We start from the raw sequence: 26,608 nt of genomic DNA, 5'->3' as shown, positions 1-26,608 counted from the left end.
TGGGCTGCTTAATGCAGTGGCAAATACCCTTTAGTTGGAAACTTAAATTCGGGTTCCATGTAGGACGCTAGGTGCTTTTAACAATTTTCATGCAGTTTCACAATTTCTTTATGCCAGTCCAGAAGTACTACACTGGATTAGGGTGTGAAAGTCCCCCACCCAAGAGTATATTAATGTAAGAGAAAGATAATGTGAGCCAACTCTGGAGTGCTTAGACTTCTGAATAGAGGAAATAATCGAAATTTATCTGTTCATAATACAGTCCATTCAGGAAATTTGCATATTTGAGGAGTGGCGATGTACTTTGCAAATGAAAAAAAAAAAAAAACAGCATGCTAAATCTTAGAAATGTTTCTGTAAAATATCTTTTTCTCTCTCAATATCAACAGATGTAGAATCTTCCAGAATCTCTGGTTAAATTTAAGAAATGCAAGAAGAAAAATATCCAACTCTTGCTATCTTGTAAAGAGGCCAAGGGTAATTGAACAACAGATAATCAATGTCCAGTATTGCGAAGATGAGATGATTAGATGGCAACTCATCCAAGGAACATGATACAGTTAACGTCGCGTAATAAACATCCCTTGTCATACACTCCCACCAGCTTTGTAAATAACTGTCTATCGCTTTCCTCAAAGAAAAGTGAACCTAACCTCAGCGCCATTCTCCGCCTTCTTCATGTAAAAACTGGAGGGAGTACATGAGAGTGAATGTCGATATTTGTTGGAATTACTGCCACCAACTAAGGCTGTGAGGATTGTATATTATATCCTTTAACTACGTTTGTTCTCCTTGTCTTTTTTTCTCTTTTTTTGTGAAGCCGGATAATTTAATTTCAGTTGAAAAAAAAAGTTATAAAGGTTCCTCGAACCTTCTACGGGATTCGAACTCAGGTCTTTTTCAACCGAAGAGCAAATGGCACGCTATTTTTGTGACTGCCCTGTAAGGCAAACTGACCTTTAAAGATGTAGCAACAGAAACTAAAATAATGCAACTCAAAGATTGTCATACAAACATTTCTAATATTCGGAAATTAGGATAAACTTTTTTTTTGTACTCTTGTAATATCAGGTAGCATTAGGATGAAAATTAATTTCCGCAGTTTTGTGAATTATCTTTGCTGTGTCTCTGTTGGTGAAGAGACATAGCAAAGAAACGGAAAGAAAGAGTGTCTAGTCCATGAGATAATAAACACGGTGTGCGTAGAAAACTTCGTACTTACCTCTACTACACTGGACTGAACAAAAAATGAGACCTCGTCGAGGAAGGAAAGGTCGACCTAGGAGGGACAGGTGACAGGTATGACATCGGAAACATCCCTCTGTAGCGTGCCAATGTTGACCTTCGTGCGACATCTGTCCTTGGTCCACTCCTATCGGTTCTCCGCAAGTGTCGCAATATTCTGCAAACATGGCATCGAAACAGTGCAGACAATACGGACGTCCTTCTCTCATAATGTACCTCTGACCTCCTAGTTGGCGATCGCACTCAAAGCAACAGAAGTGTTTCATGTGCCATGCTCTACCTTCCGCTTCTGTGCACTCATCGGCGAAGATTATCTAATAAAAAATGAACAAAAAATGAATTAATATTTGACTGTTGCATGCTTTCTATCTCTTCTGTTATTCATAATGAGTGATTTAGAGATACCCATATTGAATAATGTGTGTGTGTGTGTGTGTGTGTGTGTGTGTGTGTGTGTGTGTGTGTGTGTGTGTGTGTGTGTGTGTGTGTGAGAGAGAGAGAGAGAGAGAGAGAGAGAGAGAGAGAGAGAGAGAGAGAGAGAGAGAGAGAGAGAGAGAGAGAGAGTAAACTTCATGGTTAACAGACCGACTTTCATAGCCAAACTATTAGTGAGGGAATGTTTCATTAGTTTTGGATCAATTAATTTCGAAGTTGAAAAATGTTGTGAGGGGTGAAATTCTACTTGACCAGTTATGTGCCAATCTGTGGGGACTTGTGTATCCAATGGATTGCTAGAATAAATGTTGGAAAAAGTCTGAAAAGTCTCATCTTAGCAAAATCTTGCTTTTGAGACATTACAAGCCTCGAAAGTGAGAGAAGGACAAATGAAAATTGGGCTTCTAGAAACATTCAGGAAAGGTGGTGCACTAATTAAGACACTGCGAACTGTTCACAGTGCTTTACAGGTTAGGGGTTTCTCTAACCTGACAACTATTGAGAAGTATTCATTCTCGTCAGAAATCAGGAATAAAACCTTCTGAATTACAAGTCATGAGTTATGTTTGGAAGTTTCTATTTTTTTAATCATTTTCGTCATCAAATATATATATATATATATATATATATATATATATATATATATATATATATACCTAAATCATTTCCTCTCCCACCTGGAATTAGTTCTGCTCTCACATTCCTGAATGCTAACAATGTCAAGTTCCTTCCTAATATTTTCATCTTTAATATGATTGTGCCTTTAATGCCATATGTTCGCTCACCTACAGTAATTTTTCTCTACTCATATCTGTGGTCTCCAGTCTTTGAACAATTGTTTTACTTCTAACCCAGCTCTCAGATCCATAAGTTAAAGTTGGCCATATGAAATATATCAAATAAATTATGCATGGTGTTATATTATTTCAATGGTATCCAAAAGTTATTTTAATTTCAATGAATAATTCGTACTCATGAGTATAAACTTCTCATGGATACGGGTCTCCATCAAAATTAAAATATGTTGATGTGGCCAAGGCCGAATACGGTGGTTAAACTTCTTATAGCTAGTTGAGTGTTTTGACTAATTTCTCTCTTAATTTCGTATAAATCTATTCAGTTTACTCACCATTATACCCGATTTGTTTACTTTGTTATCTATTTCCATATTTAATTTTCTATCTTTAAAAAATTCTGCCTAAATAGTTTTAAATGTTTTACTTGTTCTATAAGTTTTCCATTGAGTGTACACAGCTGAAGTTTCAATAGAGGCTATTTTTTGTTACTTTGCAAGTAGATGGAACCTGTCTCACTCTTGTGAAAGCTAGGTTTATAGATATATTAAAGATCTTAAAAATTGCTAAACTTACGCAAAATACGCTCTTTATGAATAAATGTGAGAGTGCAGATAATGGAATTCAGATGCCGAGCTTGTGGAATAGGCTATAAAAGGGATCAATGGACGTCACTACATGGCATGTGATGTGCATATAAGACAGTTGTCTATTTTTTTTATATTTTTTAATTATTATTTTTTTTGTATAATAAAAGAAGGTTGTTGGCAGCTACAACAGCCTCTGAAAGTAAAACCCTTATACAAAGACAATGCACCAATAAATTCAAGAGATAAAATACAACGCCACTATCTTGATCACAATGTTAAATATGACTGAAATCAAACGTATTTTAGTTTTAATATTTTAACGAGCTGTACTTTAAATTTAACTACACTGTATTGGCCAATTAATGACGCTAAGAACACACAGACATACCTCGTCGCATGCCGCACATCGAGGCTTTAAACTCTCTGCATGATGCCTTCCGCAGAACAACTTGCCATCTCTGTAGAAGTAGATGAGGTCGACTAGCAACTGATGACACACGCTGCACACAAAACACGCAGGATGCCAACACGTGCTAAGGCCGGACCGCGATGCAAACACGCTAATATCACCACCGGAAATTGCTTGTCTACACTGCGGGAGAGAAATCAGAAAATTAACAGCAATGAACGTTTGTATACACTACGCAATACAGAAATCAGTGTTATACAATAAACAACATAATCATACGCACACAAGCATTCACGCATATTGGAGCGCTGTTGGTTACACTCGAAGTTACTATGGTTACCACAAGGAGTAACCATGGCTTCCAAGAGACGGCAAAAGACGAAACAGTAAAAGAAGAGAATGGATAGAGCTCTTATTTGTACCAATTTTTATTGATTTTTATAATCCTATAAAGATTATCAAATAATAATTTCAAAATTATTAATCAGATTTAGTAGATTTTTTTTAAATTAAAATCATGGCGACATTTTCCGAATTTTCCAAGCTAGTGAATTAATTTGATCATTGTTCGTTACTAGATGTCGCTGCTGTATTTTACAACTGTTGTGAAATCACTGATGAAGAAACTTACTTAGAGGAATTAAAATCCATATAAATACCATACAGCCCTGGGAAAAATCAATTCTTTTATCTCATACGAGACGTTCAATGTTAAGTTTAATTATGATATGAGACATGCATTGGGTGAACGATCTTGAAGAAAAATCATCACATAAGGAGACAAAAAATGCAATAGAGAAATGTTATTTTGAATAAATTTTCTCAAAGCCTCTCTACCGCGAGGTGTTATTCCACTCGAGCAACTACAAAAGGAACTATTTGTACAACGAATACAGATGCATCCATGTGGAAAATTTAACCCCAGCCAATAAGTTCCAATTAGTTTTTCTTCTTCTTCTTTTCCTCTTCAAGCTAATGAGAAACGGCGGATATAATGAAGTTCTTTTCATGGCGTATGGCATTCTTTCCGGACAAACAAAGCCCGATGCACAGACACGCGTTATCTGTGGAGGGAAATTTAACATTGTCATGTCATGTAACGATCTAAGAAACACTGAAAGTCTTATTACTTTGCTAACACTATTACATACGCATTCTCGTGAAAGAAAACGGTAATGATCTCAGCAGAAATGGTCGGTCTCACTGTCCTTTTCCAAAAGAGCAGAACCAATTGACAAATGAGAGGTATCTGGATATTCTTTTTAGATTTTCCGGTTATTCTAAATTAGCAGAAAACTGTGAGTTTTTGTTTTTCAGAAATTCAAGACTTTAGATAATTAATATATATATATTAATATAGCTTATATAAGATAAGTTATTTATTTGAATTATTTGAATTAAAACATTTCGGTAAGCATATTATTTACTTAGATTTATTTTGTCCGTCCGTACGCATTAATTAACCCTGCTCTGGATGGGTTTGGAATTTGAGATCTTTACTATTGTGGCTTAAATCAGTTGACGTCTATCTCCTTTTCCCGGAAAAAAATTTGGCAAAACATTTCTTAACGACACAAAATTATTCGTTAAGAATGATAATAAATAAACTACGCAGAATACATTAGCCGAAATTGGATATTGGTTCAATTGTTGTTCCACTGAATGAACGTACTGAATTCTTCTGCGAAAGATGTGTAAAATTACAATGAAATGTCACTATAAGGTCACATTATGACAAAAAAATTTTAATTTTACAAAAATCCTGGAACAAATAATTTTCATTGTACCTTTAACTCGTCTTATAGGGACAAGGAAGAAAAAAGGTAAGATGCAATGTTTTAGAGATTGGAGGTTACGAAATATCGTATACCATGAGATTCCATATAACACTGATCAGTTTTACGTTTTATCGAACTGTTGTTTAATCATGTATCAAGTTATACACACAGAGAGAGAGATACTGATACTGGACTCTTCTGACTATGGATCAGAAGCGTCCAGGTTCGAATCCTGGCTGGCTCTTAAAATTGCCATTTTTTATTTATTATAGTAAACTAGTACCCATCCATGATACCAGTGCACTATTGGTCGATTAACCTCAACCTGCAAAAAAGTTGAATTGTTCTAGGGATCGTTTCTATGCCACGAAGTGCTTTTTTTTCGTTTGAGTACAATTTGGTGGTAGTGCGATTGTTGTGTAAAATTATCTTGGTTGGAAATAATTTCACACTTAATTTCTATAAACAATAAACACTGGAAATGTACAGAAGTGATGATGGAACATAACATAAAAACTTGGAGAGTAATTCTTCATATTTTAAGCCCGCGAATCATTTCACTTGAAATGATGCAAGGGGAACATTCTCATAACTTTGTAAGTGTGTAATGTTATATATTAATCAGGAATAGACAATAAACATTGTCCCTGATTAAAATAACAATCTTTGTTTTAATCAGAAGCAAAATTAGCTCCTGATTTTTAATCAACATCCTGGGAAAAAAATTACGAATATATGTCTGAGTATTCAAAGCTAGAGAATGCTTACAAGATAAAAAATATTTCGTTGCCCTTTGAGGCCCTGAATGTAGAAAGCTTTATAGTTACCTATAAAGATTGTTATTTATATTTATCTATAGATCACTCTAGAAATTTTCGATGAACCCTTTCAAATGTAATAAAGTACTCCATCTTAAGATTCACTTCGGAACCCACGAGAGAAGTTGATTCTATCGTGTTGTCTGATCACTTCCTGCATGTTAACGACAGATGCTGAAATGATTTGCACAGAAGCAAAAATGAAAGTAAAAAAAAAAGGGGAACAGACTAGATTCAAGCCACTCGTTGAACTGAATGACAGATTTACAACTTACGTGGGTGGAAATAGAATAAAAAAAATTAGAATTTGATTCAGCATAAAATTCTGCACGATAGAAAACTGCTGTTTCCACAGTTTCATATGAATTTCCACGACTGCTTGACTGTGATCGTTCCAATCAGTTTCAATGCATCCGTTGAATATCATCAGTATTGTGTTTGCTGTTGCTTCTTTCTGATAATTTAAATTCAAACAATCTTGGGGATTTCCGCTTCGACAATGTCTTTCCACTTCATTGTAAATCGGATGTCTTTTTTTTTTTTTGATTGCAGTCTTTTAATTTTGTATGACTGTTTGCTTCACTTTTCTTCGTTTGGTTCTTGTTTCCTTCCGCTTTCATATCCGTAACATTTCTTGTTGTTTCTCTTTCGAGGTTACGCTATCATCAGAATAAATTTTCTTCTTTCCCTGATTTCATCGGGAGAAAATGAAAATGATGTTAAATAGGAACCATGATACAATATTTTAAATCAATAGTCATCAGAAAGCACACACACACACACGCACACACAAAAAGAAAAAAAAAAAGAATTAAAATTGAGAACAGGTCACGTGATAAATTTCAGCGCATTTTCCCGTTTTTTTTAAGCTAAATCCCTTAACAATAATTTCTAGTGACATCTAGTTACTACGAAAAGCAGTTATTTATTTAGTTTTAATTTTCGTATACCTTGCAAATATTCATTCCAGCAAGGTACTATTCAAATATTTAAAAATATTAAACTAAAACACGTGTCAGTGTTAGTTGAATTCACAAGTAACTAACACTGTGACACGTGTTTTAGTTTAATATTTTTATTCTTCTACTAGAAATAAAAGCCTTACTACTGTTTATTATAGCTGGGAAAGTTGATACATGCACAGTTATTCCATCCAGTTGACTGACCAGAAACAAACGTGCCAATCCGGAAGCTCATAAAACATAATGATAAAATATCTTGCCATGCAAATACGAAATTTTGTGGCGAATGTGTAATTGGAACTGCTTCTCCCGGAATGAACTCAGGCCTTTGGTTGCAGTACCTGAGAGGATGAAAGCCAATGGATTTGCAATGTTACAATTGCCACGTTTTCTACATTGTGGCAATTTTAAGGAACGAGTTGGTGTCTCTTCAGCACGATACTGTAGTGTGGTTTCTACATGGGCATCGCGACATGGTTTGAGTGATGTGAATGTGGAGAAACTTGATTGTTCTGCAGGGAAGGTCCCAATAGCAACTCAATGGAACTCTTCTGGGATGAACTGGAATGTTAGGTTCTGACCAGACTGTATCCAACAATGGTGCATGGACTGATCGTTATGTTGAAGGAGAATAGTCCAAAATACCTGGTCGATATTACCAGAAATCGATGGATATTATTCCGAAGATATAAAGTGTGATCAGGACAAAAAGAAGAGGGTCCACACACTATTGAAGTATATGAAGTTCGGATTTCTCTGAAACCTAAACTGCATACACCACAATAGCGATGCATATAGTGCTTTCTCGATAATGATTCCAACACTACGCATATCGAGTCACTTCGCAGTGCAGTCAGCAAAACCACGTGCTCTCTGAGTATGCAGATCCTGGTTCGAATTCATTCTATGATGTGAGGAATATTTATAACAGCATGTTCTGAACTAGCCAGCCAAACCAAATCAATTGCTCATAAACGGATGGAGGGATTTCATCATCTGTAAAAATAGAAAAGCCGAATAGACAGCGCACGCGCACGCACAAATTAACAGAATATGGAGATAGGATCAACTGCTCTCTATTAACAAGCATGGGTTTCATAAAAAAAGTAATTAGCACCATGCAGACCATTATACTATATATGCATGAAAAGAGAGAGAGAGAGAGAGAGAGAGAGAGAGAGAGAGAGAGAGAGATCGATATTAGCAAACAACAGAATTCCTCCTCAAGTAATGATTTTCTGTGTTACTACCTTTCTTGCTCCACCACTGAAATAGTCAACATGTCAGTGCTGCACACTAAGGAAATAAATGAAATATGATCGATGATGAGTGCTGTGGTAAGTCAGATAAGTAGAGATTCTTGTCTGCACTGCAATCCATCACTCTCTCTCTCGGGTACAGATGGAAACTTCAATTTCCTGTCCTCCATAATCTGCACCAAAAGCTAGCGGATCATAACTACTCGTGAAGTTAGCCCAAGAGTGTTCGATATTAATATAATTAGAGAGCTGAAGGGCTCGCTAACCTCCATCTACGAAAGAAAAAAAAAAAGACAAGTTTTAAAGAAAGCATGCGGTGCTTGGGTAAAATTCGATTCAGCGGTTGAGTAAACAAGCATGGGGTTAGTAAAGCTGAGCGTATACTAAAGGAAGAAAGAAGAATGTGAGAAAAGACGTAGTGGAAATTGATTACAGTTCTCGGATTATTGAGTTAGTAATATTTGCTCGTTTAAGTGGACTGTTTGGTATTATCTGAAGTGCAGGATTTGCTATGAAAGGCATCTGTGTCGGAGCGAAAACTTGGACTTGAAGAAGGAACAGACTGTTTCGTGTTTGAGTTTCTACGCTCAGCGAAATGAATTGAAAGAAGAAATCAACCGAGAAGACTTAAAAGACGCATTAACAAATCTGCACTAAGGTGTTTTTAATTATCATATCTGATTTGGCGAAAAGGCAGATTTAGTTGAAGCACTTGTTAAATGAATCATCATATTCCAAGCTGCCTATTCATAAGTACTGCAAATGTTATAGATATTCACAATCACCTGTATGATTTAGTTTTTTAATTTTAATAATGAGCAATTTAATATTTTAATTATATAATTAATTTCTTTAAAAAATCATATATTAGATATATATATATATATATAATAAAACGATAAAAACTGTTAGTGAATTTACGCAAACAAAGTATAATTGTTATATCTGTAAATGGGGGAAGGTAGAGAACGGTTTTCGACGAGCGCCAAAAATTTAAATTCATCCCTGCACGTAACTATAACATATCGTGAATAATTTGTGTCTTCTAACCGATCATTTATTCTTTTCTCTTAGAATTTATGAGCATTGTGTGATTGGTAATATGACCGATATAACTGGAACACGTACTCTGGACTCTTACTGCGCAATCACGTGGAAGCTCGAGAATACATGAAATATTGTTGAACAAAACCTAATAGCACGGTTCAATGATATAACATTGTGAAAGTAGCTCGTATTTCATTCTAAGCTCGTGAGAAATAAAAACAAAGCAAGAAAATGAATACTCATCATTGGCAAATGGAAAATCCCAAATGACGTTATTAGCACAAGCTTAGAATTTTTGCCAAGAAACCGTTGATCAACAGAGCGTAAGTAAAGCATTACAGATGGGGAGATGTGTATTTATTGAAAGTGATTCTGCACCGAAAATGGATAGAAGTGAAAAGCGTGAAAGAAGGGATTTAAATTCCGAGGAAAAATTGCGCATCGATCTTATACTTAATAAAGTAAAAGCAGCAGCAAGAGATAGGTGTCGTGAACGCGGATTATCTCAATCAAATGAGTTTAGGGGATGGGAGAAACAAAACTTGCGAGGAATTCAAGACGAGTAAGACTCACGTTTACGGTAAAAAGTAACCTGAAGCCGTACATAAAAATGAAGTAATTTACTCAACAGACGACACGCGGCATTTCACTTAGAGGAAATAATATGCAGGAAATGTATAGGAATTTTCTCGGAATTCGAAACACGTCCAGTGTAAATGTAAAGGGAGATGACTGTCGTTTAAGTTGGTATTTTAAAACAGGATAAGGCACGAGCGACATATTAACTTGTGGAAACATAGATGGATGCGAAAGAAGAAACAGCTTATCTCCCAACCAGTTTAAGGGATTTAAGTGTCTACAAATTATTAATAATGCTGAACTGGACGACGTAATAAGCGAAGTACCAGACTGCTGAAAGCGTAAAAAATATTTGTGTATTTATGGTCAGTTGTATCTTTAATACGTTCTCCTGTATGGAAATGTTCGCAACTCAAAATGAAATTGTTGTATTCTAAATTAATTCACGTCTATGGATAAGAAAGTTATTCAATTAACAACCGTCAATCTATGACTTCTTTTTGAATGTTTTTTTTTTTTTTTTTAGTCAGATCAATCAGTGTACCAAAAGTGAACGAGTTCGTGACCTCGAAACTTTCACTTATTTAATGATTAGCAACATGATCACGTTGTTGGCGCTATTATGAGAAAATCAGCCAGTTGTTTTTTTTGATATCTTTTAGCATTTGAGTAATTAGGTATAATTTTTTTCTTTCTTTTTAATTCATCAGTTTCTAGAAAATTGACTTTACGCTGTAGCATTCTGAGGTTTTTGTCCGGTCATTGGCTGTTTTTCTTCTTGATAAAGATCCTTTTCTTCAACTGCCTGCAATTTTCATTCATTTCAGTTTTTTCTAATAACAATTGGATGAGGTTGTTTTGCATTACAGCGGAATAAAAAAAGACTGCAGTGAATTATGTTTTGTTGTTAATGTTCTGCTAGGCAGATTGTCTGTTTTTCAGGATGAAAAACCGGGTTCGAATCCGAAGACAGGATTCAAACCAGTCTTTCCAACCAAAGGGCATCATTGATACCGACTGAGCTCTGGAGACTGTACTAATCATAGCGTTTGACACCGGCCCTTCTAATTTGTTCAAATCCACATTAGACTTCATGATAATCAAGTAATCTGGTTACTTTTACTGCGAGCAAAATTCAGTCGTACAAAATACAGTTGAAACAAATCCTTTCTTCTGTTCTTTATCTTCAAGTATGCAATCTCTAGGAAAATATGGAAATTTTCTTCATAGAATAAATAGAACTTCTGCTCCTTAAGCATATCACTTGTATGGATTCCTGAATATCAAACTAAGTTTTCCTTCAAGATGTGATTTTCATTTCTAAGGACTTCTGGTTGATTAATATTGTGGCTGAAACAACTAAGGTTATAAATTCTTCATGCGATGTCCATTAACTGTTTCAAAGCCCCCCCCCCCCTTTTTTTTTTTTGGCTTTTCTGAATAAGACCAGCTAATTCACTTTATGTTGAAAAGCACTTAAAATTTTTCATATCCTAGACTGGGGTTCGAATCCGGGACTGTTTTTAAAGTAATTGATTGAAGTTTTGAATGGCTGCAGGAAACGCAATCATTTTCAAACAATATGTATGCATCGGACAGAAATAGTTCATAATTGTCCGTCATTTTATAACTCCGTGCTTTCTGATAGGGGTAGAAGCTACGTATCTTTCTACCTATAACGATAATGTAGCCGTTTCTACACGTTGAGGTTATATATTGCATTCGACGAGGTTTGGCGTCACATGGAAGTTATTCCATAGAGGATACTTGTCTGAGGAGCCGCTGCTTTAGACTCATCGCTACGAAAGAAAAAAATAACTTCCTATCAGTAAATAAGAATCACGATAGTAAGAAGAAACATTTTGACACAAGCTCCTCGACAGAAACCATCTTGGAATTCAGTTCAAGCAATGTCCATAATTTAGTTAATCTCACTCAACCCGCTGCAGAGTGGGACTGTCAACGTGAATTGGGAGTGAATTACTCAAACTAATCGTTTACTCAGTGTTTGTCGAAGGACGACAGCGGCGAGCCGAATGATGACATCGGTATTTCTGCCAATCGTCGGACCATGCAAACACATCGATCACTGCCGGCGTGTCTGTTGTCAACATTACGTTTCGATTAATCTATGAAACGTATTAGGAATGGGTCTGTATTCCGATGAATTACAATTCATGACGTTCCCCTAAGAGAATACGTTGTTATAAAAGCTCGAGCCAGACAGATGATGCCTTCATCTGGAAGTCGTGCAAGTAAAGGGCATGATAATTTACGAAGCTTTCTGCGGAGAAAGATCACGTGCTGGTGCTATGCTAGTGTACACCATCTCTGGCCTTTCTATTCGTGTCACATGATCATACATTCTCCCCCACGATAGTCAATCGGTCTGATTAGCCACGTCTCTACTCTCCACCCTATGAGCTGTGGGTTCCAATTCCATTGTGGGCAAGGGTGTTTTTCGGAATGTCTTTTGGTGGTAGATGAAATTAGTGGCTTGAAAAGGTTCCGTGAATTCCTCGTGCAGCGTTTCCAGATTTATCTAACTTCGTAGTCCATGTAAAGTAGCAAATGTGCAATCGGTCTACAATATTTCGTGAGTAGGATTCGCATAACAAAAAATCTGTCAGTGATGATGTGTTATCTGATGATATCACCACAATGGATAAAATAATTGATTTTACACATTCTAATTCAGAATCATATTTAAGACTTCCGATTGCGTTCAAGTCAGTTATAGACATTCGTCTGTTTCGATCGGCTCCTTGTGTGACATGGCTTTTCGAGGAAATATTCATCGCGATTCATGGTGTTATTCAAAGTGATGTGGCGAAAAATTCATTTGTTTGAAATTAACTTGGGGCAGGCATTTCTGCTCAGTGACTTTAATTCAATTCAAATAAGAGGATATTGATTTAATATCAATTTTACAGAAAATCCTTTTGAAGTTTATAAAAAATCATTACAAAACCTTTATAAATGAGAATAACTTTAATATATAAGGTAGCTCAGAGAGATAATGGAACAGGACAAAACTCGAAATTTTAGAGGTTTAGACAACTAAGCATAATAAAAAAAAAATGAGAATCTACCGAAAATCATAGTGAACTTAAACTAAGTCCTTGTTCACGCTATTAGCATTATATGATAGATTAGTTACCGAATCGTCCGATGCCTTTTTCTCAACAGAGTAGTTTAGGACAACGATGTGCAAAGTCAACCTAGCCCTGTTCAATTCGTAGAAACCAATCAATCATATCTAAGATGTTTTGGAGGGATAAGCAACTTTGAAAGCCGAAACACTTACGTCCTATAGCTGGAATAGTTGCAGCGTTGAGAGTAAAGCGTACAATATTCCTGAATTCATATATAAAAATTACGTTAAAAGCGCGCCTCGAATAACTACTAGAGGTCACATTTTCTGTTCTCACATAAATATTGAATAATAGCATATATAGTATTCCGCAGAGTTAGTTCACAGCTAGCAACCAATCCATAGCTAAAAATGTCATAAAATAAAAAATTAATCTAGCTCCTTAAGGAAAAGCAAAGAGTTAGGTAAGCCTGCTCTACAGACCACCCAAGGAACGTTTTCAAGCCACCTCAAGTTTCCAATAAGGGAAAGAAAGGATTTCACCCGACGATAAAAATTATCTCCCACTCATAGACTTTCCACACTACAGTCGGATTCTAAGCAGGTCTGCTCTCTACGGCTCTATCCGCAAGCTAACGAGGTTTGCAACTTGCAAGAAATGTCGATATTTTTGCTTTATCGAGCTAGCTTTGTCACGGAGGATGTTAGCGTTCTATTTACTGATTTTAACTCCTTCCTTCCCTCTCTTCCTTTTCATGTTGTTATTGAGAAAAATGCATACTATTTTGCACATGGTAGGACTTCAAGACATTTGAAGTATTGCTAGTTAAGCTTAAGTGATGATAGAGGATTTTTATAATTTGATGTAAGACCACTATCCTGCTTATGTGAAATTGCTTGAATAAATACTGTTTGGAAAACTCTTTAGAAAAACGTTCTGGATTAGTTAACCTTTATTATAAGTTAGGATAACTCGGTCTGATACTAGTTACCTTTATTTCAGTACGTGAAACCTGCAGACATCTTAAGATATCTTTTGCACATCATCTTCTAGGAACTGCACAAACACAAGATGCATCTCTCTCTCTCTCTCTCTCTCTCTCTCTCTCTCTGTCAGTAATTAACGAAGCTAAGGAAACGACGGTAACCACTCCGAATTCTTCCCTCTCCTGCATCTATTAGTCACAGATGCGTTGAAGCAGCCTCTCCCTTTACTTGCTGACCAGACAAGTAATGGACGGAAACCAATTTTCTTCCTGATTGAGTAGAGGTCGTTGGAATCGCCGACAAAGGTCGCATAACAGAACGATCCGTTTTGCCAGAGACAGAAAGAGAGGAGAATCGGAAAAGTCATCCCGCTCAGATCGATGCTTTGTCCTTTCTCTCGCTTCAGACAGTGGAGATCGTTTGTTTCACTTGAGCCAGAAGGGCGCCCACTAACAGCACAAATAAAATGAAATACGCATGAGCAGAAGGGGGGGAGGGACTCTATCATGCCGCATTCATTTTTAGCGATATTCGAAATAAATCGGTTATGAGATAAGATAAATGGTGTTATTTCCATTCCAGTGGTGCATTTTTTTTTCCTTTCTTCCCAACACTCATTACCGTAACTTCGTTTGCCGCCATGCCAAACGCTCATTTATTTTCTTCCTGAGCACGTGCCGGATCTTCGTGTTGTGCATACCAACCATTTATCATACAATTTACTCCTTTTTTTTTCCTGTAGGGAAAACCCATAATTAGATTTATTCTTTAAATTAAATATGATATTTAACTGATTTTTCGACATTTATCTGATGTGGTTGAAGTAACGATACGTGAAAATACACCCACAGAGTTATAATGGTGAGAAGAGGGGACTTCGTTACGAAATTGTGCGTTGAAAACTGAAATAAATAACCATTTATTCATTTCATATCAAATCACCCAAAGTGCAACTATGAGAAATGATGTACAGCACGCGACACGTGTTCGACAATGATATTACTTTTAATGATGCAATATTTCATTGTTTTATAGGCTGCATGCAGTTCGGAAACAAACCTTGTCCGTTTACAAGAGCAACGCTGTTGGTATTGTTGGTTTATATCATTGTTAACTATGAAACGTGACACGTGACAACTACTGATGTGACAGTGAATGGTATTGCAACAGTTTTGAGAATGAATGGACCATCAATTCTGTGTGTAAAAAAAAAAAAGCATTCATCTAGAATGCTATCCATGAAAATATGAGCACCGAATCTCTGGGCTCTCCACTACCTTAAATATGCAGCATATTTACATTTATACAAAACCTGGTTTGCCATTTAACGAGACATCTGAAGAACAATAACTTACTAATTAAATTCATTTCTTACATGATATTACATTGAAGTAATATGTTGTTAAGATATGATAAATGCTGAAAACAAAACCATTTACGAACTTCCTTTCGAATGGCTAAAAATGATGGAATAAATAATCGTATTGTGTGAAATAATCAAATAATTTGTTTTATTCGATGGTGCTAATCAATTGAAATGTGAATAATGTGAGTGTCTATAATTCGCACTAGATGGCAGCACTTCCGGCACATTCCGTTTTTAAAAATTTTCAGTTTAGGCATACACTAGTACTAGCAACTTTGAATTGTTTACCTTTTCAGATCCTGTTTTTGTTTTTAACTCGGGTCTGGAATCTCCTCTAGATATTGCAAGTCCTTTCAGAAAATATAATTTCAGATAATTGAAGATTGCTGCTCTTTAGTAAGAGCTGCAAGTAAGAATGCCTGTCTTGTTTATTAATTTTCCTTTTGGATAAAGCGCATAAAGGAGGTCAATAGATAATGATGATGCAACTGAAAATATTCACATTGAAAGCGAACCACTTAAGACAGCCACCTAATTGCAAATGCAGAGACGTTACGAAGCTCTATTGCAATCCCATCTTTCCGACAGTCTGGCGCTTTAGGGTGCCATGGTGACGGAGGATGCGGAAGAGAGAGAAGACAGCCAGTCTACAGAGATGCAATGGCAAGCGCTATTTGCGATCGCATGTATATTGATAACACATATACTGCACTGGTGTCCAGAAAGAAATAATTTCTCTGTTATTTGTGACAGATAATAAACTTCAAATGAGGAATTTATTGTAGGAAATGAAATCCAAAACATTCTATTAAAACTTGTTAAATTCTTCTTTCTGAATACGCTACTGCCATCCACAAGACGGGTTTGAGACTTAACAGACACAAAAGTCAATTACATTTACTGATGATTCCAAATTATGAGAATAATAATCTGCATTACTTATACGTAGTTCAGGCTTGCAACCTACTCTACATTGGCTTTCATAACCATAATTTTAGGTGGTTAATATTATATATACAGTATGTAAATGGTGTTATGCAATTAATGCAGCTGGCTTTCCTTTTCACGGCTCTGATGCATCCCTTAACGGCAAGTATTGTATGTCTGCAGATCTGTGTGTTCGTCAGGACGGTTTGTCTGTTTTCAGGAATGAAAAACCAGTTTCCGGAATGGGAACCTTTCACCTCCGTATGAGACCGACTAACCCACCTTTGATTTAAAAGCTCTAATGAAGGTTTCTTCTCATCATAGACGCATTCCGAATCCAGGTATTTCCGAACAAAGGACTCCGGAGAAACTAAACTGATTTACGGAGCCACAACAAAAATTTTAGAACCTAAAAAAAATCAAAGTCAGCAAAACTATTGGAAGAAAAATACATTAGTCGATGAAGACACGGGATACAATAAGGATGCGAGTCTACAGGAAAGTTTACAATCGCAAAGAAAAAAATGTGGATCAGAAATAAGAAATAACTTGAGCATAATTTTTCTCTTTTTTATTGTACGGCTTTTTTGTCATTTTCAAAATCTTATTCTAAAAGATATAGAAAATATTGTAGGAAATTTGTTCTCTTAGTCCAAGTTTTTCTCCGAACTGAAATATTCATAGGAAAATATCTTTAAATTGATGTTCGAAAATTCAGGCTAGTAGGAGTTTTTTTTTAAAAAAAAAAAAAAAAAAAAAAAACTTGTCTTAGATAAGATTTTCCCTGGAATTTGAGGGATGAATCGCCGTAATGAATTCAAGAAGGACAACAGTTCAAAATGGAAATTATATTTATTATAAAAAGAAAAGATCCTGACTGAGTGAACGGACCTCTGACATGACAGCTGAGTTGTTTTGTTAGTAGAATAGAGAGATACGAGGAAAAAAAAAATAAAAATAAAAAATATATATATATATATATATATAATTTTCATTCCCGTAATGTAATAACCAAGGCAATAATCGGAAGATCGTATTAAATGATAATCTCTAAATCTTTAAATGAAATCATTGTAATTAAAATTTTGTGTTTCACGCAAAAGTAACGGTTGAATATATTCATAGACAACTTCTTTGATCGAAATGGTAATACACTGGTCTTATTTCTTCATCAGTAAGGTATTGTTTAATGTGAACTCCGTATGATTTTCATGTGGAGAGAGAGAAAGTGGAGCACAAAACCAGTCCCTTTGATTTTAAAAAAAAAAAAAAAAAAAAAAAAAAAGCTCTACAACCCACAATCTTGCGGAATTGTGTTTCGCTAATACGCAGGTGCCAATGTAGAAATATTTTAATGGCTAACCAGCTTTTATTAATCGGTTCAATATTTTGCACTGTTAAATAATTTTCGATAGGTAGTCACGTGGTAATGATAAAACCAAAGACACATTTGTCATAAATGAAATAGGGAACACGAACTTATATATCCGTTATCGATAGAAATCGGTTAGATGATTTAATAATCACTTTGCCCCCGAATGAGTTCTGCCGATCTCTTTTCCAACTTGGAGCCTTTAAGTCGGGTCGCCACTGGCAGCACAGCATTTATGGCACGCACTGAAACAACGTATCATTTCCTGAGAGTGCACAGTTTCAGATGAAAAACTGTCTGTGAGAATGAGTCTGTCGCTATTTGGCCTTGATGAGCTGTATGAGTTCAGTGACACAATGTCGGAGGTCTGTTTTTATATTGTTTTATGTCGTTCGTTTCTGTCCAACTTTTTTCGGTAGTTTTTTTTTTTTTCCGAATGTTTCTGAGAACAACTTGAAAGAAAAGAAAGAAATTGTATGGATATCGGTTCGCATGCCGTAAACTTCTTAAGAATTATTTAAAATATTAGTTTAGTGCTTTCACTCAAAGACCTCAGCGGTTTCAAGTTTGACTTAATTTATTGTTTATCTGAGCTGAATTCAGGCATTATTTTTTAATATTATTTTTATACACTCGTTCGTAATTCTGGTGAGGGATAAGGAGAATTCGTAATGGTTGTATTTATTTCCATTACTTGTTACACAAGAAAAATTGAGTTACTCCATCCCCTGCCTTCCTCCCTCCCCGGTAGGTGATAGAATTGTGCTTACAGAATTTAGTACTACTTACGGTTTATGGTAAAACAATCTCTCTCTCCACATATACATAAAACCTAACCTCTCATTAATTAATGATGGATTAACTGTTGATCAGTGATGATGACAATTTTGAAAATAAATATAAAAAATACATATTTAGGCATATCCCGGATCCCGGACATATGACATGTAGGTTAAGTCCTACTGCCATCGTATAGGAATTTTGTCATACAGCAAATCACTGCCTCTTTCCCCAACACTTGTAGATGTATATAATAGTTAATAAAGTTTTTAAGCAGTCCTGTACGTGCTTACATAACACAAATAAAGCACTAATTTATGTCAATCACGCAAACGAAATATTTAGAATAACTTCCATAAACAAAACAGTTATTCTGAATAGATTGGCTTAAGGGAAGACGCCAACCAGTTTCGCCATCAATCTACACCATTTGAAGTTTTCCATTTAGGCAATAAGATTAGCATATTTACAGAATAATTGTAGTATTATTCATTCATTTTATCTTCGTTTTTAACAACTAACAGCAACGGTGTGAGGTGAGATTAGCTTGCAGCAGCCTATCATATCGAACACTATCTTAGTGTTCGATATGCCATCGTCACTAAATTTAATCATTTTAACTTTAGTATGTAATCTAATAGGCTTATGCGTTTTCTTTTCACTGGTAGCAACAGCACCCTTATTTGGAATTTATCTGCCATTATTAACAACAATAAAATAATAATTATAAACAATTTATAATTCATAGGGAAAACCAAAGTGCAGAGAGATGCAGGGAACAACTACGTTGTAAACAAATTCACGAAACTGCTCATCGTTTGATTCACAGGAGCGTCTTGTTGCTAAAAACCTTCGTATGAGCGAATGCAGCATCGAATAAATGGGCATTGGTCATAATTGAAAAGCATCGTATAAGCAGATCGTCGTAAAGCAAAGTGTCATAAGACGGGTTTTACTATGTTGGTGTGTATCGATTCATTTTCCATTAGTTTAGTGGAACACAACAAAAAAGAGAGAGAGAGAGAACGTAGTTAATACAAGGTTAATACAAGGAGAGCAACAAGGGAAAAACCTCCAGTAATACGCGACTTGGGATGACGCACACATCTCTGACCACAAATACGGTTATTATTTTATTTTTACGGCTATTTTGCCCGCTTTTTTTTTTTTTTAGGAGTGCCCCTGTTTTAATGTCATTGGCATTTTACTCAAGAATTCTTAGGGCATTGCGGATGCATTTTAGAGACAAATATATGTAGCATAATAGAAGAAAATTCGCACACACCTTTTCTTGGATATTGTTGCTACATATATTTGTCTCTAAAATGCATCCGCAATGCCCTAAGAATTCTTGAGTAAAAAGCCAGTGACATTAAAACAGGGGCACTCCTAAAAAGCAGGCAAATAGCCGTAAAAATAATAGTTTTAAGAGGAGTAACATGGGAGTTTTCCCAGAAATAATACCCACGGTTATTATTATTATTATTATTCGCAATGATCTTCGGTGTAGGGATACCGTGTTAATTAGGCTGTTTATTTATTTAAATATAAAGAGCTAATAAGCTTCATTTCGGCGATATAAACAATATTTTAATTTAAATCCCCTTAATTTAAAATACTGTTTATTTATATTAATTAGCATTTTCAAGTCTCAATAAGATCTTTCCCTAAGTGGCATTCATGTAAGTGAATGCTGATAAAGAAATGTCACAAATTCAATGCATTTTGTTTTTACGAATTTTTCAAATTAAAAAAAAAAAAAGGAACGTTTTAATAATAACCACTTTGGAAACAATAGAGATATTGGCATGCAGTAAACGATGCTAAAACAATGGGAAAATATCCTTTTGAGTATACCATCCTTTGCTAATTGAAAAAAAAAATCGATAGAGAATGAGAGGAGAACCCTCTGAAGTAGCAACGTTTTCTTAATAATAGCCATAAACTACATAAAATGGGTGGTATTAATTAAGATACCTTAGAGAGACAAACTTTTGGGTCAAAATAACGCTTACTCTAAAGCTGCCTAAGATACGAATCCAATATCGGATTTTATTTTGAAGAAAGAATTGCAACTTACAGAATACTAAGCGAGAATTTCGAATTTATAGGTAGGTTTAAAAGGCTGAAAGTTTTCAAGAAATAGATTACAGATAATAACTTATTATTGGGTAAAACTGGCTCTTTTAGCAGTCCGAATCTTGGCGATGTTAGCTTCAATATCAGTATACGCGCATATGCAACAAACAAATGCAATGGAAAAAAATCTAAAGAGCAATTCTGGTAAATACAAATCACCGTTACAGGCAAATGAAATGGTATTTAAAGAGGAAACCTACAATTGTCAAAGTTGCTTAAAATCAGATGGAAGTTCTTTGCAAAGTAATATCAGTCCTTGACAATATTACTGCTGCACGTCAAAAGAATTTGAATGCATTTGACACACCCACCTTTTAATCAGAAAATTAAGAAATAAATAGAACTTCTTTCTCCAGTGTTATTCTAATGATGCCATCGACTAGAGACGAAAGAAAACTACAACTAAAATGCCTTTTTATAATGAACATAAATATCCACTGATAACGTGGGAAGCAACAACATTATTGCTATTAATTCCAATATTGCATTGATCGTTGTTACTTTTTTTTTTTTTTTTTTTGTATACAGCGTATATTGAGATCTTACGTTTTCACAGGTCATCGGCTCTGGTAGAGTGACTGGTAGTTGTCGGACGGTTCCACGACCTAAAGCTTCTCTCTTCCGTTGTGCAGAAAACATCCGCAACTCACGTTTCTCTTCGTCGCTGAGTCCGTTGCAGTAACGCACTTCATTGTCGTGGGGAGGAAGCTGGTGGAGAAGTTGCTTGATCCGATTCTTTTCTCCGACGCTGTTAACGTAAGGAACGACATCTTCCGGCAGCGTCGAGAAGTATAAATGAACCTGCAAGTAGAGAAACAAACAAAATCAATCTTGCACACATAGCTACTCAGATGATGAGCTAAAACATTTCAACTACTTATAATTCTCTTCAAAATCGCGCATTCTGAAATGAGCATCAATATATTATATCATTCTTACCACATTTAGATACGCATTTGGCACACCTACCTTTTAATCCGAAAGTAAGATAGAGCTTGCCATTAGAACTTTAAAATCAGGAATAGAAAATTGGTGCATATAGACGTTAAATATGGGAGCACAAATAAAGCGGTGATGATAACCAGTTATTCGGTCGTTATTATATTATTATACGAACGAAATTAATTATTTCAGACAAGTAGTGTATTTCACTTCATTTAGACAATTCAGTCAAAATAAATCGTGCGCAATGCTGTCCTAAACAAAACAAAACAAGAACAACAAAACATTGATGAATCGAATAAGTTCTTTGATATCAACAAAATTTCGTTCCATAGAATTTCTTGAGTCGCAATACTCTTATTCTACCCCCTTCCTAAATTTCCACACCAAATAGCTAAGTGTACATATGACAAGATTTCTCATCTTGGATAACTAACTTCCAATCTTTCCTGGCATAAACATATTACAAGTATCACCTCCTCAGCATCCAAAAAAAAAAAAAAAAAAACTAGGTTATATCTTTTCCTCCAGGTGTCTGAGTTATGTTGACCATAACTGAACAGAAGAAAGCCAATATCGATTAAATAATCCACCACTCACAGATTTATCCCGCTGTATTTCACACAGACGTTCCGTTTCTGCTAAGTTGCTAAGATATTTCCATGGACATCACTGTTCATTGGAATTAGCATTGTTAATTCCCCCCATACTCCTTTAAATGTCTTAAGATACGTTCTTTCATTCGCTAGTCACCATCCATTCATAGTTCAGACCAAATTCACAGAACAAATATTCCTTCTTCATTCAATAATTTTTCCCTACAGCTGAGTTTTGAACGACCTCCCTTCTTAAGTCGTAAAACAGCCAGTCTGCAGTTTTTCAAATTCATCAAGTTTCTGTACATCGAACAATTTCTCATGTAAGTTTGGGCTGGAGATTTTGAATTATGACCCAAGGATATTAGAGACCAGCATATGTTATGTGCTGGACTTGTGGCTTATCCGTTTTGCTAAATGAAAAGACCTCCTCCCCTCATTATCAGATCATTTTACTCATTGTTGACAAAATCTTGTATAGGTTCTTCAAGTCCTAGAAGGGACTCGAACCCAGATCTTTCTAGCCAAAATCATATTTGGGTTTAGTAATAAAATATAATACAATTCTTGATGATGAGTTGCGTCGCATTCCATTCTCATTATCATGAGAGAGATGTGTTTCTTCTTTGTCATTTGGGCGAATTGGGTGAATAAGCAACAACTGATGTTGTTGCTTATTCACCCAATAATAAGGTATTATTAAATTATAAAATATTACTCGTAAAGATTAAATTCGAAATTGTTCAACCACCAAGATTGGAGCGATATGTTACAATCTAAAGAGGTTTGTTTCGAATCATCTTCAGACGAATCATTGTACATCCCATCTTGTAAACATTAACCAGAAGCTTCTAATCAAGTTTAATTCAACTCACAAAAGAAACCCCCTCTGGAATTACTCTTTCACTTATTAAACATTTAACTTAAACCTCATAGGTTTACCAAACACCTCAGGGTAGACGCTATCCAAGTTTTAAAATAGAATCGTTTATTACTTATTAATATCCTGCCTGTGGCCATTCATTCAACACAAGATTGCATTCTGGGGCCCCTCTCCGAGGAATGTGCAAGTAAACAGGAAGAGGAAACGTCCTCGCTCTCAGGGATGCATACAGAGAGGACGACGACAGCATTTCCTTAAGAGAGAGAGAAGAGGGAACATCCCTGACAACTTAATACATAAGAGTGGCGTTATGCAGCAGTCTGCAAGTAAGAGTGACATGCGCGAGACTATTAGCATCCTCGCACTGTAATGGAATAAGGAGAAGTGAGTCAGCAGAATGATGGACGCTATCAGCAAGATCCGGTGTTTTCTCGGGATGACAAGGATGGGAGGACACGATGTACAATTTTCTCGATTGGGGGTAGTCGCTGAGGCAGAAGGAAAGATAATTTGTCATTTTCTAATGGAAAATTGCAGTAGTCACAGACTTTCATGAATTACTTTAAGCTTTTTACAGAAAACTTCGCTTTTGGGATTAGTAGAGTTAACTACCAGATAATCCCATTTACGTGAGTAATACTTACTTGTCTTAACAAAATCCACTTCCCAGTAAATGTCCTAAGATTTGGGTCCTCAGAATCTGAGAAAAAAAGAGCTCTAAATTATATTACTAGAAAATTTTAAATTAGACGCTCAAAATTTTATAACCAGAACGTATGGAGGCAGCGCTGTTAGCGGGACTTAAATCAGAATGTAATTTCGAAACGGAACTAACAACAGAAAACTGCACTCGTCGCACACTTCCATGAATTACTTTGAGCTTTTTACAGAAGGATCGATTATGGGATTAGTAGAATTAATCACCATATAATCCCATTTATTTAAGTAATACTTACTTAACAACATCCGTTCCCCAGTTCCCAGTAGTGCGAATGGGCATTTAGAAAATACAAAAATTGGAGTAAAAAATAAATTCAATTAGTTTTCTTGAACAGAGGCATACCGCCGCGGACATGGAAAAAAATTCCAATTTAGTAAATTCACGTTTTTCATTTTGTAATATGAAATATTACAAGATGAAAAAATAAGGAATGGATTATAAAACACCAGATCGAGGTTAAAGCCCTATTTACATCAAAAGATCTTTTTGAGTAGTCAATCCCACGTACACGAGGTTGCCATAACTATAAGCACGTTAATGCCATATGTATGGACAAGAGTTAAAGACAGGGGAGGTGGAGGTTTGGAATTAAGGCAGAAGCAACTATGAGGGCATTGTACTGTCTACGTATTGATATGTTCTCCGGTCGATGTGTCTGTTTCGCGCGATGAAAAAAGACCAGTTTCCGGAAAGGGAGAACGCCACTAATTCCGTGTGAGACTGGTCTGCTGTTGAAGGGAGCGATCGTGGCCAGCTGACTGGATCTAATCCTCAAAGGCCACTGACTCTCGCTCACGATTGACGGAAAAACATATTGTGTATACACGTGTCATATAAATCAATTTTATAGCAGGATATGAATTATGCTTGAAAATGAAATTCGCTGTTTCATATAATTATTTCATATCAAAAAGGTCAGCAGAATTTATAAAGAAGTTCTCTTTTAGACTATTAATTCATTTCAAAGAACAAGCAACCGCTAAATAGCATCTCTGATCATTCTCAGCTCTCCAGCACATACGAAGATTACACATAAGCAATGACATTCTTTCCACGCACCCAGCTCGAAGTTTATTCGCACCTTTTTGTGCCAAGAGTGCAAAACTTGACCTCTGTCATCACGTTCTATCCATTAGTCGCACTTCTAATCCCCAAAATTCTCCTTCTTATCGGACCTTCCGCAGCCTCGAACTTGCGAAAAGTCATTTCTCTGGTCATTTCCTGAATCGAACGAAACGTCGCCTCTGCTAACGGTAACTGACCGAGGCTTCCCGGAGCGAGTTAAACTCGGGTAATGGCGCGCATTAGCCGAAGTGGACACACCGACCGGACAACGCGGATGAAGTCATTAACTCTGAACGCTCCCGCTAGGGATCGCGCTGTTAAGTGTACTTATCTAGCTACTGTTTTTGTTCTTACTTTCCGGAGCTCAAAAGATACAGGCGGAAGGTCAACATCATCTACAGTATCAGATCAATAGAACTGAGCGCGTTACGGAGGTAATGAGAATTCGCACAGGGAGGTGATTAGCTGTAATAGGTGTTTTGTTATTTCGCCGAATTAAGATCGCTGATTTCTAAGCTTTGTTTGCTTCTTTGAGAAATTTCGAAGCTTTGCGATTCTTCCTTCGAAAAAAAAAAAAGTCAGAAATTCTGTGTAATATCATTAATATTGAGCAGGCATTATTAAGTCAAATCTTCAACAAAAGGAGAGTATTACGAATGATGACGATGCATTCTCGAGTACAAAGAAGCAACAGTGACAAAGTTTCTATGACCTGTTACGGCCAAGTAACTCGAATAAATCTAATTAATAAGGTGGTTAAACCCTCATCTACATAATCTGCTATGATTGTTTTGGAGAGGGGAAACCCACGTTTCTAAGAAGAAAGGCCGCCCGACTGACTCTCTTACTTGCAGTTGAAGTGCATGTAAATGTTCGAGTCCTAGAGGAAATTCGAACCCAAATTAAGGGCGTCGTTGAATCCGACTTTGGTAAGGAGGTGCTTGTTTTATCTTTACTTTTCCAACATGATTCAGAAGCTTAAAGATTTCTGCAAACTTTACAGCTTTTATTTTATTCTTGCTTTCTAATTTATCTCAGAAACTTATCTACAAAATGCCGAAATTTTTCTTCCAAAACTTTTGACAAGCAACTAAGAAGAATTTCTTATAAGAACATTGACTTCTCCTAGGTGACTGTAGTAGTAGTAGGGTTTGAGGAACATCGTTTCACGTTCCAAAACATCCACGCCACAGTGGGAGTGAACCCACTGATGATTGCTAAGCAGCAGCGCTATTTACTCGGCCACTCAGGCTGACATTTGGATGTCCTGTTTGAACAGACCTCTTATTGTGTCCAAGTATTATCTACGGCACGATCAAATCATAAACATGAAGCAACTTTTTTCTCTCTCATTCACTTGGAAAAGGTCAAGTTTGAACTGCTTGATAGCCAAACAGCATTCAGTGATGAAATTTACCCCATAGCACAGACTAGACACACACACACACTCTCTCTCTCTTTCCTTTTCCAAACAGGTCAACTAAGCTGCTCGACAACCTTACAAATAACAGAACCAAAGAGTTTGTTGTTTTATGCTGATGAAAAGCAATGAGCATTTTTTTTTATCGAAATACTTCATAAACAGGTTTATCAACTTCATATTTAAGTAAAAAATGAGACAATATCCTGGAATGGTTGATACAAAAATGAAGGTATTTTAACTATTAATACAACTGGGTTAATAAAAACAAAGCTTGCCTGGCTATGAACAGCAACGTTATTTAAGTTCATAGTCATTACGGCCGTTGATCAAAGAACTTGGCAAGCATTTGCCGATGTGTGTGGAAGTCGATAGTAAAGAATTCTACTGACCTGGACGG

The 26,608-nt window shown here is 36.0% G+C and overlaps 1 protein-coding gene across 3 annotated transcripts in view; it reads right to left on the bottom strand.

Annotated features, from left to right (window-relative positions):
• Nucleotides 1-26,608, bottom strand: part of LOC150108476 (uncharacterized) — a 314,028-nt gene that overhangs the window by 18,864 nt on the left and 268,556 nt on the right. For all 3 annotated transcript variants that reach the window (XR_016550661.1, XM_090415882.1, XM_090415881.1), the window contains 3 exons: nucleotides 21,128-21,382; nucleotides 3,453-3,656; nucleotides 1,223-1,559 (listed from right to left, as the gene is read on the bottom strand). Coding sequence is in view for 2 of the 3 variants with exons in the window: in XM_090415882.1 (XP_090272008.1) it covers nucleotides 1,223-1,559; nucleotides 3,453-3,656; nucleotides 21,128-21,382 (796 nt within the window). In the remaining variant the exon portion in view is untranslated. The remainder of the gene's footprint in view (nucleotides 1-1,222; nucleotides 1,560-3,452; nucleotides 3,657-21,127; nucleotides 21,383-26,608) is intronic.

This window comes from Typopeltis vanoorti, chromosome 3 (assembly GCF_054136105.1).
Source record: "Typopeltis vanoorti isolate ZY-2024b chromosome 3, IOZ_Tvanoo_1.0, whole genome shotgun sequence".
NCBI classification, from domain to species: domain Eukaryota; kingdom Metazoa; phylum Arthropoda; class Arachnida; order Uropygi; family Thelyphonidae; genus Typopeltis; species Typopeltis vanoorti.
The sequence above is the reverse complement of the archived record's forward strand: the minus strand, read 5'-3'. Positions and strand labels throughout refer to the sequence as shown.